Source organism: Thamnophis sirtalis, unplaced genomic scaffold (assembly GCF_051295495.1).
Source record: "Thamnophis sirtalis isolate CommonGarterSnake01/CBP01778 unplaced genomic scaffold, rThaSir2_p1.2 scaffold_9, whole genome shotgun sequence".
Lineage (NCBI taxonomy): Eukaryota > Metazoa > Chordata > Lepidosauria > Squamata > Natricidae > Thamnophis > Thamnophis sirtalis.
In genome coordinates, this window is record NW_028261389.1 from 53,107,525 (window position 1) to 53,127,070 (window position 19,546).

Consider the following 19,546-nt stretch of genomic DNA (forward strand, 5'->3'; position numbering starts at 1 on the left):
TATCATAGCCCTTATAAATAATCATTGTGTAATAATAAGCAACTAACATTACTGTATACAGATATCATTCTATTGCATAGCAAGCACAACTGACAAATTTTATCGGACTATAGAAACTGAAGAAATCTCTTGGCTTAGAAAAAATAACAGCAGTAAAACTTTTTTTTTTGCATTGAATATTATGCTAAAGGTGCAAAATGTGGTTATATAAATACTTGGGCTATATTTTGAATATTAGATTGATAAATAGAAGTAATAAGCAGGAATGAAAATCAACAGCTTTTTGAAAAAAAATAAGAAAGCTACTTTATTCTTGGGACATAAGGTTGGAACTTTGATTGGCAGAATGTGTGCTAAATAAACTTTCTGACAACTTTGTAGGGAAGACAATGGCTCACTAACAATCAAAAGCATGCTGCAAATATGTGGATGTCTGAAAGATTAGTTTAAAATCATGGATATACAAAATATACAAAACAATGCTATCATTAAAAAAGTTATGGACATTAAAACCACCATTAGGAAAAGTAATAAAGAAAATATAGGATGTGAGATGCATAGTGAGAAAGTACTAGGGAAAAAAGGAAAAAGCAGCACTGGCAGATAACACATTAAAAAAAATCATGCAGATTTTTGTCAAAAGTATGAAGTCTGTGCTTGATACTGTGTAGAGTATTGTGAAAAGAGTAAATAGCATTGATGTGTACTTACTGCTAGAAAAAAAAAGTCCTTACCTTAGTCAGAGAACAGCAACAGTAGGAGATTTACAGGTATTTTAGTCCCTCTTCACTAGAAAGGATTTCCTTAAGAAATATTGTAGCTAAGAATTTTGACTGGTTTCTTTTTCTTCTCCCTATAAATACTTTTTTTCTTTTAAACACACATTTTATATTTTAACTCCAAGTATACTTCTTGAATTACAACATAAGTTCTTGAATTACAACTGTTTGTTTAGCAACCATTCAAAATTAAAACAGTATTTCAAAAAAAGTTACACATAGCTGGCCCTCACACTAATCCATTGCAGCAGTCTCTGGCCACATGATCAAAATTTGGGTGTCAGGTGCGACTTCATTTAATAATCAGGAAAGAAACCACTCAACTCCATTTGTTTGAAATTAAGTGTACTTTTACTAATTACAAATGAATAGTAGCGAAGCTAAGCTGAATCTGGTTAATTAGGCGCGAAAGCAAAGAATATCATGTATAATTCAATCCCCTCCCCTTGGCACCCTAGTCCATAGTCCAATTATAATTCACCCAACTGTCAGGTGGGAGATATCTTCAAAAAACATCACCAGGATGGAATGCTGGACAGTTAACCTTGGCGGGAAACTCCCTCTTCCACATGCGCAATGAGATGGTCAGGTCAGCGTCTAGAATCTTCCTCCATCACATAACAATTCCCTTCCCAAATACCAAGCCCCCCCCTCCCCGTTTCAATGGCAGCCGAAGCAGCAGCAAAGCAGAGGCTGACATCCGGCCCTCCTCCAGATAAGGGCGGTCAGACCTGCAGAAACGAAAAGAACACAAACAAACCGACGGACAACAATACACGAAAGAGAGAAAGGGGAAGGGAGAAAAAACAACAACAAAAAAAGGAAAATTAGGAGACTGTCCAAGAATCAGGGCTTGTCAGGATAGGCAGAGTAGAACTTGCGGAGCAGACGAGGCGCTCGAACATGGGACCCGTCAACCCATTCAGCGGGAGATGGGGGAAAATGCTTCCAAGCCACCAGGTACTGGACACTGTTCCGCCGCTTACGAGAGTCCAAAATCTCACGGATCTCGAAATGTTGCTCTCCCTCTATCAAAAGCGGGGCAGGTGGAGGAGGAAGAGGTGTTCTCAAAAAAGAAGTGAGGTGAGGTTTCAGGAGATTAACATGAAAAACAGGGTAAACCCGGTTGAGATGCTTAGGTAAGTGGAGACGGACGGAGACAGGGTTGATGATCTTGACAATTGGAAACGGGCCAACATACTTGGGGCCCAACTTCTTCGACTTCTGCGTTGTTTGAAGAAACCTAGTGGATAAATAAACTTGATCACCAACTTTGTACTCATGGGGTTTAGCCCTTTTCTTATCAGCTTGTTTCTTATGAGCACGGTGCGCAGCATCTAGAGTCTGGAGAGCCAAAGGCCAGATGTCCCAAAGGCGATCACTCCACTCGGACAGCGAAGACACTTGCGGCTGCTCGTGAGGAATCTCAGGAATGGGCACAAACTCTTGGCCGCACACCACACGAAAAGGGGTAAAGCCAGTGCTGCTGTGCACGGAATTGTTGTAAGCCACCTCAGTGTGAGGCAACAATTCCACCCAATCATCTTGTTGGTAGTTGATGAAACAACGTAAATATTGCTCCAGCACAGAATTAGTCCTCTTGCAAGCCCCATTAGTTTGAGGGTGGTGGGAGGAGCTTAACCCCTGGGCGGAGCCAATCCGCTTCAGAAACTTTCCAGAACAGGGAGGTGAACTGAACACCCCTGTCCGAAATGATGCGGTCAGGCACCCCATGTAAGCGATATATATGTGAAATGAACATCTTAGTGAGAGATTTAGCTGAAGGGATCTTGGAGCAAGGGATGAAATGAACTTGCTTGGAGAATAAGTCAGTAACAACCCAGATTACTGTGTTTCCTTGACTTTCTGGAAGTTCAACAATGAAATCCCTGGAGATCTCCTTCCACAGGGCTACTGGGCGAGCCACCACCTGGAGCAATCCCTGGGGCTTACCCGGAGGGCGTTTAGCAGCGGCACAAACGGGACAACTAGCAACATAAGCCTCAATGTCCTTTTTCAGTGAGGGCCACTAAAATTGCCTCTTGACGAGGTGCAGGGTCTTGACGAATCCAAAGTGCCCAGCCATCCGGGAGTCATGGGCCTGTTGAAGTACAATGGTTCTAATGGACACAGGGATGTATAACTTTGCCCCAATCCAAGCCAATCCATCTTTCATAGTGCATTCATCCATGTGCTGCTGGAACCAGTCACCCTTAGTAAGGGATTTTTTTAGGCTAGAAAGAAAGTCCTCAGTGATTTCCAATTTAGAAGTTGTTTGACTTCTAGTAACAACAGGAGCAGCCAGGCTCTTTGTGGGAATTACAGGCTGGACAATACTGAGCTTTGAACAGTTGTACTGAGGGAGTCTGGACAAAGCATCAGCCATAAAGTTTTTCCCTCCTGGAATGTATTTCAAGGTAAAATTGAATCTATTGAAATGCTGAGCCCTGCTTAGGAGAAAGTTTTCTGTGGGTTCTCAATGCCTCCAAGTTTTTCTGGTCAGTCCACACCTCAAAAGGGTGCTTGGCGCACTCCAGAAAATGGCGCCACATTGATAAAGCCCAGCGAACAGCAAAAGCCTTTCTCCCAAATGGCCCAACGTCCCTCCGTGTCGGTCAGTTTGTGAGAGGTGTAAGCGCAGGGTTGTAATTACCTTGGCTATTAGCTTGAAGTAGTATAGCTCCCACTGCCACATCACTGGCGTCACCCTGGACCACAAAAGGTGCGTCCATGTCTGGGTGTTTGAGGACTGGTTCCTCCGCAGAAGCGTTTCAACTTCTCGAAAGCAGCTTGACAGTCCATAGTCCAGTCCAATGGTTTGCTAGGTTGAGACTTGGCCCCTCCTTTCAACTTAAGGAGGTTAGTTATAGGGAGAGCTATCTTAGCGAAGGAGGGAATAAATTGACGATAGAAGTTAGCAAAACCCAAAAATCTCTGTAATTGTACGTGGGGCCTCCCACTCGGTGACAGCTCTGATCTTAGCGGGGTCCATTTCAATTCCCTTATGGGAGATTCGATAACCCAGGTAATCAACCTTCTCCTGATGAAATTCGCACTTGGACAATTTGGCGTACAGTTCCGCCGCCCAGAGTTTTTTCAGAACTGTGCGAACAAGCTTCACGTGTTCTTCACGTGTTTCTGTGTAAATAAGGATATCGTCTAAATAGACCATTACGCCTTTGTAAAGATGGTCATGTAAAACCTCATTAATCAACTGCATGAAGACTGCTGGCGCCGCCTGGAGGCCAAATGGCATTACTCGAAATTGGGAAACAACCAAGGGGGCAGTTGAAAACAGTTTTCCATTTGTCCCCCTCTTTAATTCTGACTCTATAGTATGCTTCCCTCAGGTCCAATTTAGTGAAAATCCGACCCTTCCCTAGTTGGGCCAGCATGTCCTTCATCAGTGGTAAGGGCTACAGGTTCTGAGCAGAGATGCAGTTTAAGTTTTTGAAGTTCACACATAATCTGAAGGAGCCATCTTTCTTTTCTCTGAACAATACTAAAGCTGCTACCTTGGGCCTTGCTGGTTCAATGAAGCCCCTTTCCAAGTTTTTATCAATTAATTTCCTCATTTCCTCCATCTCTCTAGGGGTCATTGAATATATTTGGGGCTTTGGAAGCTTTACTCCAGGTAAAATATCAGTGGTGCAATCTGTGGATCTGTGAGGGGGTAATTTATCAGAAGATTTTTCACTAAAAACATCCTTGAGGTCCCAATATTACCTTGGTATTCTTTCCTCCCCCTCAATCTTCTCCTGCCCCCTGGCTGCTAGTGAGGGGGTAGCAGTATCAGAGGCTGCAGCTTCAACTTTTCCCTCCGGGGGTGTGGCTGTCCGAATCTGCAACTACCCCTCTCTCCAGTTTATGCGTAGGTTCCATCTATGGAGCCAGGGGAGTCCCAAAATAAAGGGCCGGTCCATGCCAGGCGCCACAATAAAAGTTATTATTTCTTGGTGGGTACCCATCCACATCTCGATGGGTTCAGTGGAAAAATGAGCAGGACCGGCCCCCGCAATACAGCCATCTATTTGGCAAAAAGCAATAGGGATTTTTAAAGTCTTTAGTTTCAAACCTAGCTTCTCAACTATTTCAGGGCGTATCATGCAACGGGAACACCCAGAATCTAATAGAGCCATAAGTTTTTCTTTTGCGCCAGAAGAGGGCACTCTAAGCTCAATTGGGATAAGCATAGGGCCAGAGCAGGAACTTACCCAGCGATGAGAATCCTCATCATCAGTGTTGTCAGACGAGCTGGGGCTTTCGTCTCCCCCCTCCTCTGGCTCGAAGCGTCAAGAAACATTTTCTGCAGCGAAGGCGGCCTCCTTCCTCTTGCCTGGAGCCTTCTCAGGTTTCCTCTCCCTCCGGGGGGGTGGAGCGGGGTGGGTCAGCTTGACTTGGCAATTCACAGCACGATGCCCCTCCTTTCCACAGCAGAAACAAGTGGAGGGCTTGGGTTTGGCTTTAGGGGGTGGGGGTGGATTTCTCAACTTCTCCCTCTTCCATGCAACGAAGCCTGATTAAGTCTAACTCAATGTCTGCAGCATTCTCATACCAAGGTTCCAAACGATGGGGAAGGCATCTGTTTATGCATTGCTGGTAAACATCTTTATCCAAGCCATCAGCAAATTGATCCAGCAAGGCCTCTTCCGACCACCCCCTCATATAGGCCGACAACTCCTGGAATTCCTGCACATATTCAGGCACAGTTTTCTTTCCCTGTCTAAGGGCTGTAAATTTCAGCCTAGAGCGACGCTCGGTCAAAGGGCCGTCAAACCTTCTCCTCATGGCTGCCATAAAGTCATTAAAGTTCCTCAGGAGAGGGGAGTTACTACTATGTTATCCGACCATCCAGTCGGCTGCTTTCTTCTCCAAGGCCATTAACACCATTCTCACTTTAGATTCATCCGTGACTAAATCAGGCCCATATATTTCCATATAATTCTAGACCTGAATAATAAACAACCCAAGACCTCTGGGTTCTCCATCATATTTTACGCTTAAGGGTGGGACCTTAGCCATCCAATGTCACCTGCCCCCCCTGCTCTCGGAATGTCTCTAACCGCAGGGGGGGGAGGTTGGTGCTGGGTTTTCTTGCTCACATCCCCCTTCGGCCCCTCCAGTCTCCCTTAAGCTATGTAGCGAGTACCTTTTCTCCAGTTCCTCTGCTGGTTCCTTTTCCACAGCTCTCTCTCGAATTTGGCGTTCACTCCATGTCTCTTCGAGGAGCCTCATGGCGTGGGAGATTTTGTAGTCTTCCTCTCCAGAGCCCCTCCAGTCAGCAGCTGGCTTTTTCTTTGGCCTCCTTCTCATGACTCCAGTTTGTAATTCCTCAGGTTCCTCTTTCTGTCCCACACCCCAAGTCCATCTGGGACGAACGGCAGGTTCTTCCACTCTCAGGTCGGCTACCATTTCTGTTAGAGATGGTGCTGCCATTGCACCCATGTCTTCCTCCTGGTCGCTTTCATGCAAAGACATTTTTTTTTTCTATGAGGGCACCCCCCTCGGTAGTTGTTCGCTACGGGTTGGGTGCAAGGTGAGATTCAGCTTATTGTCAGGTGCGACTTCATTTAATAATCAGGAAAGAAACCACTCAACTCCATTTGTTTGAAATTAAGTGTACTTTTACTAATTACAAATGAATAGTAGAGAAGCTAAGCTGAATCTGGTTAATTAGGCGCAAAAGCAAAGAATATCATGTATAATTCAATCCCCTCCCCTTGGCACCCCAGTCCATAGTCCAATTATAATTCACCCAACTGTCAGGTGGGAGATATCTTCAAAAAACATCACCAGGATTGAATGCTGGACAGTTAACCTTGGTGGGAAATTCCCTTCCTCCACATGCGCAATGAGATGGTCAGGTCAGCGTCTAGAATCTTCCTCCAGCACATAATGATTCCCTTCCCAAATATCAAGGCCCCCCCACCCCATTTCAATGGCAGCCGAAGCAGCAGCAAAGCAGAGGCTGACATCGGGTGCTTGGCAACCAGCATGGATTTACTATGTTATAATGTCCGAGGTTTATATGATCACCTTTTCAAATTTCCCAGCAAACTTCTGAAATGCAATGTCAATGGGGGAAGCTGGATTAATGACCACTATTCACTTAATAACCATAGCAAAAAGATTGTAAAATCAGGTGCAACTCATTAACTAAGACTTGCTTGCAGAGAAATTCTGATCACAACTGTGGTCTTAAGTCAAGGGCTACCTATAGTCAGTACTAGAAAAAAATTCTTAACTGTATATGCTTTTTTGAATGCATATGCAATCAGGCACAATTTAGATGATTGCATAGTGATTGACAACCTACTGGAATTTCCTCAACCTTACAGGAGTAATTTCCAATTCTATCTTCCCCATCTTCATACCATTTTGAAGTTTGTCACATCTCCACAAGTTTTTTGAGAGAGAATTTGCTCGTATCTATATGCTCACTACAGCTTTAAAGGTTCAAAGAAACCATTATCTGCTGAAGAAGACCTACCATCAGAATGAAAGTGACCAATTGCCATGAAAATTAGAGTTGCGTCACTATTTCATGCTGAAGGAAATAAAGGTATCATTAAAACATTCAATCTTTTTATTTTAGCAAACTGGCTTGCAATATCAACAATAATACCGTTCCTTCCATTTGTGTTGACTTCATTTAGTCAATGACATTTCAGTTTTCCTAATAATATCACTGGTACGTTACTAATAAGAGAAATTAACCATGAAAGCAGTGACAGAAATAACAGAAGAAATATTAATGGAGAAGTGGCAGTGAAGCAGATAAACCAGTAGGGTTTGTGTAACTCTCAAAATAATTTATCGTAGCAGAATATAGAAGAATATCTTGTTGGAAATTATTATTAGTGATAAATGAAATATATTTAAAATTCATAAAGAGAAGATGAGTTAATTACTTGATTTTCATATCTTTGGTCTTGTTGAAATTTCATAGCTTCAGATCATTGTAATTTTTCCCTAAGTAATCCCCTAAGCAATGCATATTACCAATATGCATGTTTGAATATTCTCAAGCAGCAGACAGGGGAAATATTTATAATAGTAGCAGTAACCAAGTAGTATGATTTTTAGAATAGCAATAACACTTAGACATATATACCATTCCAAAGTGCTTTACAGCACTCTCTGAGCAGTTTACAGGGTCAACCTATTGCCCCTAACAATCTGGATTCTCATTTTACCAAACTTGGAAGGAAGGAAGGCTCAGTTAACCTGCACTACAAGTATTCCTTGAGTTAGGACTGTCAAGCACGCCTCCTTCAGTAACCAAGAAACACTTAACTCCATTTGTAGAATTAAAAGTACTTTTACTGGTTATGAAAAGATAGCAGCGAAGTAAAGCAAGGTCTGAGGCAGAAACGCGCGAAATCATACATATCAAACATTTGCCCAGCCCCCTCCCCCCAACAACCCCCATCCCATTGCCCAATCTGCAAATCCCTTAGGTGTCATGTGGGCGCATCTCCAAGAAGTATCATCAGGTTGGAATGCAGGACGGTTGGCCTTGACCAACTCCAAACATTGGCCATCAGCATGCGCAGAAGATGGTGAGAACAAAACTCCCTTTTTAAATAGTCTCCTGTACCAATTATTTCCCATCCCAAATACCACGCCCCCCCCCCATTTCTGTGGCAGCTGAAAGCAAGTAGCGAAGCAGAGGCTGACAAGGACAGTTCATTTAGTGACCATTTAAAATTATGATCCCCTCCCCCAAAAGTGCTTATGACCTGGTCCCAAAATTAAGTATGTTGCAGCATCACAGTAGTCATTCACCCTTATTACCACAGTGGTCATTCACCCTTATGACCAACTGCAGAGATGCCGCAACATGCTCCTTACCTATTCCCCCCCCCCATCCTGCCCTTCCAGGTCTCCACAGGCACTGGACCTACTTTGCTAGCCTCCCAGATTCAACTTGCTCCCCCACTTTCCATTTCCAATGGCTCATTTGACTTTGTGAAGATCTCCAGAGCTCCAATGCAGGCTTACTCACTCCCTGAAGCTGTTCATTCAAATCAGCCACCCAGCAGCCATCAGGAAGCTGCAGCCCTGATGCAGTCTGGGACCAAACTGCAGGAATGCTGGCCTTGTAGCAGAAGAGCAGCAGCCTTTCATCTGATGAAGCTGAATGGATGTGAGAGCTAAAGAAAACAGCTTCACTGGCACGAGAAAAGACTTCTGCCTTTCTGCCATGAAGCCAGCTTTCCTGCAGGCCTCATGCACAAAGTGCCTGAGTGGGGCTGCAGCAGCTTCCTGCTGGCTGCTGGGTGGCTATTTTGAATGAGCAGCTTCAGGGATTGAGGCATGAAGGCGGTGGTGGAAGCCAATCAACATGGAGCTTGTAGTTCAGCCCGATGAATGCTGAACACTGCAGGAATGCTGGCCTCATGGTAGAAAAGCAGAACTCAGATGCTAGTGAAGCCGTTTCCCTTAGATCTCAAGTTCTTACAGTTTCAGCAGTACTTGAATTCTGCTTTTCTGCCATGAGATCAGCATTTCTGCAAGCCTCGTTTGGTCCCAGCCTGTGCGGTGCTGCATCAGCTTCCTGTTGGCTGCTAGATCGCGGGTTTGAATAAGCAGATTCAGGGAGTGGGTCAGCCTGGAGCTCTGGAAATCTTTGAAAAGGTAAGTGAGCTATCAGAAACAGGTTAGGGAGGAATCTGGGAGGCCAGTAAAGGAGGCCTAATGCCTGGAGACCCGGTGTGGTAGGATGTGGGGGGAGGGGAGCAGCTATGGGGACCTCAAGGAAGCATGAGATATCTCAGTGGCTTTGGGGAGAAGTTGGGTGATCGGAAGCAGGTAGCCTCTTCCAGCACTAGGCTCCCCCATTGTCATACCACCCTGAGATACCTCATGTACACTTAACAACCTGTGCATTCAATTAACAAATGATCCATTCATTTAATATGAGCCAATCAATAAATTCTTCAGTTACAAATGTAATTGGCAGGGTCCACTACATTTGTAACCTGAATATTACCTGTAGTGCATTCTAACCATTGCACTACCAGGCTCCTAATTAAAGAATAAAAAAATTGAGATTATTGAGAAATATATGTATTAAATCAGTAACATTAAAGGAATTATTGATTAATCCATATGTCACAAAAAAAATTCTACGACACTTTATTTCTATGAATCATGTGCTTTTCCCCTTTATACCTCTCGTATACAAAGAAATCTAAAGGCTCTGGAAAAATCAAATGACAATTGTTATAATGGAGTACCATTAATACATTTATTTAATTATAATTTATTTTTCAACCATAAAATGAACAAAGTGTAGTTCTGGTCTATTCAAGAGTAAAGATGATAAAAAGTAACTTAAAAAAATATTTACCGATATCAAATACCGGTAATATCAATATTGCCTGAAATACAAACAAACAAGCAATGTATCTATATAAACTTTAATTAAGAACCTTGTGTTGTAAACCAGATGATACAGTATATAATTAGTTGTGCCAACAACTGTTGGTAACTGAGTATTTCAGTAAAATTTGTACAGCTGTATAGAACAATGAAAATCTGGGATTAGTTCATTAGTCTGAGCGATGAAATGTAGCTCAAATATATTGCATCTTAAATTAAATACATGTGCTTTGATTTTTCAAATGTTATCCATGCAAAAATATCTACTTTTGATATTTTTATCATGTGTTAAAAATTCAATAGGCAGATATGCATTTTGGCAAAAAAAGAAAGAAAGAAAAATTTGAATGTAGGTTATATAAAATATGAGATACCTTGCATAAAAGTAAACCAAATCCAAATATATAGAAGACTCCCAAAGACATTAGTTTCTTATGCATGAACTTTAGTTTCTTCAAATAAGTATATAATTATGAATAACATTTATGAATCTTCTAACATTCAGTTAAAAAGAAATTATTCTTTGACCTACTGTTTAAAAAAGTTTCAAACTGTAACAAAAGTAAAATGGTATTATTGATATTTTGCATGAAGAGTCTAGAGTTTTAAAATATATGATACAAAGTCATACAAATTAAAGAACAAGTGTAAAGTACTGATAGATCTATTCTTGCTTCACATGGACGGTATCATTATGGGCATCTACAGTATCAGTTCTAAAAAGTTAAATTCTATTTCTAAAGCAGCTAGCAAGGCTCTGATAATAAAATAATGATCCAAGCTTATAATTCTGGAAGCATCCGACATTTGCACTATTAATTGAACCAATGATTTAGTATAACTTGAGCAGTTTTTTTTTCTTTTGGTTCATACCAAATTCTCAATACACCCATAGTTTCTGAAAGAAGTAAGTTTTCCTTTAAAAAAAAGTTAATACCTCATAGAAACAGTCAGAACAAAGACATTATTTAACTTTTGTGAGAACTCTAAATTTGAAAAAATACTTGAAGGAAACAACAATTGAGCTCTATTTTTTGAATTGTAATGAATTTATCTCTTGGGATAATTAAATAGGGAAAACTGGATTAGGACATTACAACTCTTATTTACAATTCTAGGAAGTAAAACAATGTTAATTCATTGGAAAATGCAAATCATTTTCCTCCAGGTTGGCCTTCCCAAAGAAAGCAATATGTGTCTGAGAGGGAAAAATCTCCTTTCAGATAGATTTTGTTAACTGCTAATCTGTTTTCTTTTTACTGCTTAAAAGTAAAAGTTGTTATTACAGCATTTGATTTGATTTTTAAACACTATTTTAAATACTATATTCATATTTATGCAATCAGATAATTACTTTTCAAATTTCCATCATATTTATAATGAATTAATAAAAATAAGGTGTCTAATATTAATATCTAAATTATGCATTTGGATAGAAGTCAACTTACTCAAATGTGCAATTATATTTAGATAAAATACTAAAAGTAAATTTATTTATATAGCTATTGTGGGAAGAAATATCCATCTGGTTCAGTTCCAATTTGGAAGAAAGACGCTAAAGACAAAATGGAAGCTGGTGGCTGATTAGAAAGAGGGCCATTTATTGATGAACAGGACCACATGTTTGTGGTTCTGGTGCAACTGACAAAATGGAGTTGAGAGGGAGGGCTTTTTATACCTAATCTTGGGCTTTGCACTTGAGCTTCTTGTTCTTGTTCAAGAATGTGTATTCTATTGGCTATTGTCAGACTCCCATGGGGTCATGTAGGAGTTATATAGGGGTCATAGCTGGCTCTATAGGCAAAGTACAAATCCTGGGTGTTTGTCTGAGCTAAGTTTGGTTGAAGTTTGGACTGCTGAGGGTGTTGCAATAATTCCTACTGTGGCTTAATGGCTTTTGTCCTGTTTTGGATCTTGAGTGAGGGCTAATCCTATCACTCTGTCTTTGCTCAGACTTTGCTGCAGGGAATTTCAAAATATCCTATCTTGAATGGATTACCAAATTTGCATTTCTAAAAGCTGCCTCCTCAGTATTTGCTTGGGGGCTGGGAGCTGGGGCTCTGAGTTTCTGCCTCCCTTGAGATTTTTTATTTCTCTTTTAGGGGAAATATTTTATTCTGCCTTTTAAAATATTCCTCAAAATATTTCATTCTTCGGGGGCGAGGGCTTCCCACACTACTAAGATCATCTACAGCAAAATAAACTTCTCTATGACTGAAATAAATCCCACTTGATTTGCATTATTTAAAATAATATGTTGAGTTGAAGTCCCATTATATAATTAAGGTACTGGAATCCTTTGCCGTTAATACTTATTAATGGATCCAGAAATAAAGTCTTTTACTCCTTAACTTGCATTCTAGTGTTTTCAATCCATTTATTCACTTCAAGTACAAAAGCTGTAAAATGAGTACAATGCTTTTGCTTTGACTGTATCTTTAAAAACCTGAAAAGTCAGAAATGACAGGGGCCATTAGAAACAAATGCAGTACACAAAACAGATAGGATAGTACATACAGACATAGTTGCTTCTACATATACCACATACAATCAATTTTTCAATCTCTATTATGTTTTCACAATTTATTATGAAAGTTAAAGCACCTATGTGTGGTGATTTTATTTTTACTATACAGCTTACATTATTAGATTTAACACTACACTGTAACTTGCCCCATTGGACTGAATCATGCAACTGTTGCAGATCAGCAGAAGTGTTTCATAAGGCATAATTGAACATATTAAAAAGTATTCCTCAAACTTTTAAAACTTGAGTTGCTTGATGAAGGAGTTTCTGGGTGTCTCAGTCCTTGAAGTTCCATAGTTAAATCAGGAAGATAATTTACTTGGAATTATAATTGGCTTAGGACAATGCCTCAAGAAATTGAAAAAAAGAAGAATTTCTTTTAGGTTCAGTCCTTTGCACTAAACTGAAGACATGTTCAGGTACATTCAGAATTTCAAAAAGATAAGGATACCAAGGGCAGGCAACAATAAACCAAGACAGCTAGGTAATATTCCAGCAGCAGCTCCTGGAAAATCAAAGAGGTTTGCATTTTATACAAAGATTGAAGATTAAGCAAGACTACAAGTAAAACAGATATATTCTAAAGCAGTGATGGTCAACCTTTTTCTAAAAGTGTGTCAAAACTGTTTGCGCACGCTATTGCGCATGTGTGTGTGCCCACCCACCTGCGCATGTGCGTGACCCCCCTACCTGTGAATGCACAAGCGACTCCCACCTGCACATGCACAAGCAAACACCCACCCACCCCCATGCATGCACAAGCGATTTTCGCCCTGCCTGGGCTTCAGGAAAGCCTCCATTCTCAAACTTCCGGTTGGGCCATTGGGCCTGTTTTTTGCCCTCTGTAGGCTCCGGAGGATTTCCTGAAACCTGGGGAGGATGAAAACGGCCTCCCCCAGCCCTCCGGAAGGCCAGAAATCAGCATGTGCGCCTGAGTTGAGGGCTGCAAATATGGCTCCATGTGCCATAGGTTCACCATCATGGTTCTAAAGATTCTTCCCCAAATTGTATTCTCTTGTCCTATTTTAAATATATTCATGTTTCTCCTCATTAAGGGTTATTATTTTGCCTCTGTGTGATTTCAAATTAGACTTTACTCCTGACAACTACAAAGACAAGCTCCTGCAGTTTGTTTTTTTGACAACATTTTTGGGAAGTAGTTTCTAGGGCTCAGAAGAGTGACCGCTCCAGGATCAATATCAATAATGAACTATCAATATCAAATTGTCAGTTTTAGATTTTCTTTTCCTGAATTATAATATCAGTAGCAGAACATTGCCAAGATTTATATCTAACCATTATTATACTATTAATACTCTGAAAGATCCTCAATTCCTTAGAAGAATGTGGATCCCTATCAAACTGGAGGCTCATTATCCAACATTACACCATTATTTTATAATCTGTTCACATAGTTTTCTCAGTAAAATACAGTAGAATAAGTTTATCCCATGTAATATAAAATGATATCTTCACTAATTTGTCCGAGGGGATATTATTTTGTTTCCAGCATTGGGCAAACGCTATTCTAGCTGTGGTCAGCAGATGTACTTAATTTTCTTTGTATATTTCCCTTTGATTATTCCCAGCAGAAAGAGTTCAGGTTTGTATTTTATTTGTTCTCCTGTAATTTCTTGCACCCATTTCCGAATTTTTGTCCAATATTTTTGAGTTTCTTGGCAGGTCCCCCATATGTGATAGAAAGTCCTTTGTATTTTTTTACACTTCCAGCAGGTTGGATTCATGTTTGGGTACATTTTAGCCAATCTCGTTGATGGTAAATGCCAATAATAAAACATTTTATACATATTTTCTTTGAGTGCTACTGATCGTGTTAGTTTATAATTTGTGTTCCAAATTCTTTCCCAATCCACTAGATCTATATTGTGTCCAAAGTTTTTGGTCCACGGTATCATGCAACCTTTAACTTTTTCTTTTTCTAATGTTACTTCTAATAAATATTTGTAAATTTTTGTTATGAATTTATTTTCCGGGAAAATTAAATTTTTATCTATTTGTTGTAATTCTGTGTATGTGCCATATTCTTTTACATCTTTTTTGTATCTCGATTGTAGTTGACGGTATGGCCACCAGTCAGGGGTGGGTTCCTCCCGGATCACCCCAGTTCGCACGGACCGGATGGTCGGTGAATCCGGAAGTAATTAACTTCCGGGAATGCTGGTATCACTCCTGGCCCCTGTCGCTGCAAAGCGCCCTTACTGACAAGGCAGCGCGACATGCTCGGCATGTAGAAACAGCAAAAGAAGGAACAGGAGAGGAGTTCCAAGCGGGGCTTTTCAAACAGCCAAACTCCTCTCCTGTCCCTTTCTTTTGCTCTTTGAACAAGCCGTGTGGATTGTGCTCCCTTGTCTTTCATAGCCAGCTCGTTTCCAATTGGGGTGGGGATCCATGGAGTGGGATGGAAAAAAATGATTTCTTCCCCCCTCCCCCAATTGGAAACGAGCTGGCTATGAAAGAAAAGGGAGCGCAACCCGCACTGCATGTACAGACAGCAAAAGAAGGAACAGGAGAGGAGTTCCAAGCGGGGCTTTTCAAACAGCCAAACTCCTCTCCTGTCCCTTTCTTTTGCTCTTTGAACAAGCCGTGCGGGTTGTGCTCCTGGTTCTGGGGATTCCCCCCCCCCCAAAAAAGACCGGCTGCCTGGTGGCTTTTCAGGATTTTCTTTTTAAAAAATGCCTCTCCGGATGATCTTGAAAACCTGCATGGTTGCTTTGGAAGGGGACAGATGGGCAGCATTTCCCCCTGCCCCCCTCCCTGGGTCCCTGCAGCCCCGGAGCCTGCAGCCTTAAAGCAAGCCTTTGCACCGTAAAGAAAATCTTCTCAAGAGCAAGAGAAGTTGCTATAGAGCCGAGGTGGCGCAGTGGGTAGAGTGCAGTACTGCAGGCCACTTCAGCTGACTGCTAGATCAGCAGTTCAGCGGTTCAAATCTCACCGGCTCAGGGTTGACTCAGCCTTCCATCCTTCTGAGGTGGGTAAAATGAGGACCCAGATTGTGGGGGCGATTTGCTGACTCTGTAAACCGCTTAGAGAGGGCTGAAAGCCCTATGAAGCGGTATATAAGTCTAACTGCTATTGCTATTGCTATAAGTTTTTAATTGCCTTTACTGTGCAACTTGCTGCAGGCTCCGAGGCTGCAGGCAACCAGGGATGGGGTGGGGGGAATGCTGCCTGTCTTCCCCCTCCCAAAGCAACCTCACAGGTTTTCAAGATCGTCTGCAGAGGCGTTTTTAAAAAGAAAATGGTCTTCTTGGGAGGGGGAATGGGGTGTGCTCAGAGGAGCCGGCACCCGGGGTACCCTGAAGCAGCGCCAGCCAACATGTCCATAAGAAAAGCTCCAAGGGCAAGTGCGGCAGCACCGCACCCACCTCCGCCCTGCCGGCCGCCCAGCAACGCATTCCCACTGCCTCCTACTCAGCAGGCGGGCCAGGTAGGGGCGCGGGCATGGCCCAGGAGAGGGTGGTTAATGGGGGGTGCTGCCCAGCCAGTCCTCACTCAGCAGCAGTGGCGAGTTCCACAATGTTGCCTTCAAGGTGAGCAGTGGGCACCACGTGGCCGGGGCAGTGGGGCTCACCCGGCACCCACCCAGTCACCACTCAGTGGGCGGGCTGGCGGGTGCGTGGAAGGTTGTCCTGGCACGACCGAGGTGGCACGTTGTGTGAAGGCTTGGCAGGCATGAAGGGCTCCTGTCTTCCCTGGCCAGGCTGGAGAATGGGACGGCCTCGCAACAGGTGCGTCTGCCACTTGCGGAGTGAAGATGTGGCACTCGGAAGCGGCCGTGGGCTTGTTTTCCAGTCGTTCCTGGCCCTGCGAAGGTTCCTGGGCTCTAGGACATCCTATGCTATGCCCACTTCCGCTGTCACCACCTCCGCTCCCAAACGCAACTGTCAGCTGCGAGCAGGTGCCTGAAGCTGCTGCTTGCAGTCATTTACGGCTGCAGATAGATTGCGCCTGTAGTGGGAAACTCTTCGCCCTGTGAGAGCTCCTCTCCAGCACTCCTAGTTTGATAACATCATCAGTGCTAGAAGGGAGTGGGGTTGCGGGGGAAGAAGGAGAAAAGACAAAAAGGAGAAAGAGAGGGAGAAAGAGGAGGTGGGGGATAGTGGGATCATTGCTGCTTTCTGAGCTTGGTGGTTTTCTTACAGGCATTTCATTACCAAACTAGGTAACATCATCAGTGCTAGAAGGAAGTGGGGTTGGGGGGAAGGAGGAGAAAGTTAGGACAAAAAAGAAAAGGATAAGAAGGGAGAGGACTGTGGGGTCCTTTGGTGTTCTCTGAATGTGGTGGTTTTTAATTATTTTTAGGGAATTTTTATTTATTTATTGTTTATAGAATGTTTATTACAAGAAATGTTATTCCTTTTTGCAAATGTTTCCTTTGTGATGAAATATGTTGCTTTTAAGTGTTCAGACCAGGTTTATGTGTCTCAAAGTGGCTGCTTTTCTATGGGCAGGCCAGATTTCTTGCAAGGCAGCTTTGCCAGATTTAGTGTGTTTCACCCTCTTTGTTTAGGTAATTCTGAGGTGGTTGATGGTTCTGTGAGCACCTGTCCTTTATAATTTTCCATATTGCCTTGATGAATTTTATTCCAGTGACTTTGTCTTTCCTGTCCTTAGACTTAGGAAAAAAAAACTAGTTTCATTGGCAGTCTTTGGGGGGGGGGGAATTCTTATTTTTTTGTGTTTTCCTGGCACTGTCATAGTTTGTGTGTATGTGTTTGTGTGTGTGTGTGTGTGTGTGTGTGTGTATGTAATGTCCCGCAGTTATCTATGCATTAATAATGATCTAGTAATATTAATAATATCTAGTGATTAGTAATATCTAGTAATAACATCGTCTTAGCCACTCCCACCAGGTCATATGGGTGGCAGGCCACTCCCATCCGGTCACATGGGTGGCAAGCCACTCCCACAAAGGAGGCCACGCCCACAGAGTAGGTTCAAACAATTTTTGAAACCCACCCCTACCACCAGTCTATATTTATATTTTGCTCCTTTATTTCCTGATTTGTTTTCAAATTTCCTTGGCTGTCTAAAATTTCACTATGTCTAACCATTTTCGATAGATCTAGTGTATTGGGATGTGTCATGGCTTCCATAGTGGAAAGCCATGTCTGCATTTCTAATATAGTGTCTATTAAAGAATTTTTGTTTCTTTTTACCCTCTTCCCATAGGAAAAAGTGCCATCCTGTTTGCAAATCGTGGCCCTCTAATGTTAGTATTCTTTTATTTTTTAAATTTATCCAATCCCTAATCCATGTTAATGCTGCTGCTTTGTAATAAAGTTCCCAGTCAGGAAGTCCCATACCACCTCTGCTTCTGTCTTCCTGTAGAGCTTTCAACTTTATCCTGGCTTTGTTCCCTTGCCATATACATTTTAATATAATCTTGTTCAATTCAATAAAAAAAAAATTTCTAATTTTATGGGGATTGTTTGAAATAACTATAATAGCCTCGGTAATACATTCATTTTTATTGCTGCTATTTTCCCTAATAATGATAGTTGTAGTTTCCCCCATAATTCTAGATCTTTTTTTATTTGTTGCACTAATTTTGTATAATTATTTTCTTTTATAGTTGAGAACTTTGCAGTTAGCCACATTCCAAGATATTTAACTTTCTTTGTCACTTGCAGTCCTATTATTCTTTCTAATTCTTTATTTTGTTCTTCCTTCAAATTTTTAGTTATCATTTTAGTCTTTTCTCTAGTAATCTTTAACCCTGCTACATCTCCATATTTTTCTAATTCTTGCATTAAACTGTTTCCTGTTTCTAGCCGATCTTCTATAATGAATACCAAATTTTGGATTGTGCAGATATGGACAAATTAACACTAAAATTAAAGGACAAAGAAGAGTCGGAATATTATGAAATTTGGAACAATTGGTACAAATGGCTGCAAGACAAGAATAAAATTGATTAAGCCAAAACACTATATACACACAGAGAGAGAGAGAGAGGGAGAGGGAGAGGGAGAGGGAGAGAGAGAGAGAGAGAGAGAGAGAGAGAACTGTGTATAAAGGTTTAAAATAATATTTACATGTACAGGTATGATGACATAATAATGTTGATATAATGACTGTAAGGTATTGTAGAAGGAAAATAATAATAATAAAAAATTCAAAAATAAAATAAAAAGATATCTTTGTTATTGCCCCTATTGCTGCAATATAGGTCCCTACTTTTCTTTAGCTAGGATGACCTTCACACTTCCTGGGACTCTGCTGGTGGCTTCATCACCAGCATTGTTTGTTTGGCCCTTCCAGAAACAGCCCCACAATAAAGAAGAATAGCAAGATTTGGGGAAGGGGATTGTTAGTGAAAAATTGCTAATTTGCTTCTCTCAATCACTGAAATATATATTTATGATATATTAACTATTTGAATAACTAGAAAACAAATAAAATATTTTTGTTAGACAATTATTTGAAAATAAATGACTACTGTACATATTTATTTATTTATATTTCATATTTCTCAACCAATTATTTCCATCATATATAAAAGACACCAGGAAACACTGTTAAATTTTTAAATCTTAAAGTTGGCTAAATATTAAAATATTTAAACTATCGAAAAAATAACATCTTTCATACAATTTCATTTTTTCATTAGACATACCTGGAATTTTTACGTGAGCTATTTCTCCATCTCCCCCTTCACTGTGGACCCGAACTTCAACAATGTACTGACCTTTAACTGGTGCAGGAACTTCTATATAGTGATTACCGGTCTTAAAGAGTGTACCATTAAATTGACCATCTGGTCTATAGAGCACCTTTTAGAGAATAATAAAAAATAGCATGGCAAGGTAAGTTCACAAACATCATCGAA

The 19,546-nt window shown here is 41.3% G+C and overlaps 1 protein-coding gene across 3 annotated transcripts in view; it reads right to left on the bottom strand.

Moving 5' to 3' along the window:
- Positions 1 to 10,190: 10,190 nt before the first annotated feature.
- Positions 10,191 to 19,546, bottom strand: part of CNTN1 (contactin 1) — a 284,705-nt gene continuing 275,349 nt past the window's right edge. For all 3 annotated transcript variants that reach the window (XM_087723577.1, XM_087723576.1, XM_087723575.1), the window contains 2 exons: positions 19,334 to 19,490; positions 10,191 to 13,198 (listed from right to left, as the gene is read on the bottom strand). In XM_087723577.1, coding sequence (XP_087579703.1) covers positions 13,119 to 13,198; positions 19,334 to 19,490 — 237 coding nt within the window. In that variant the 3' untranslated portion in view covers positions 10,191 to 13,118. The remainder of the gene's footprint in view (positions 13,199 to 19,333; positions 19,491 to 19,546) is intronic.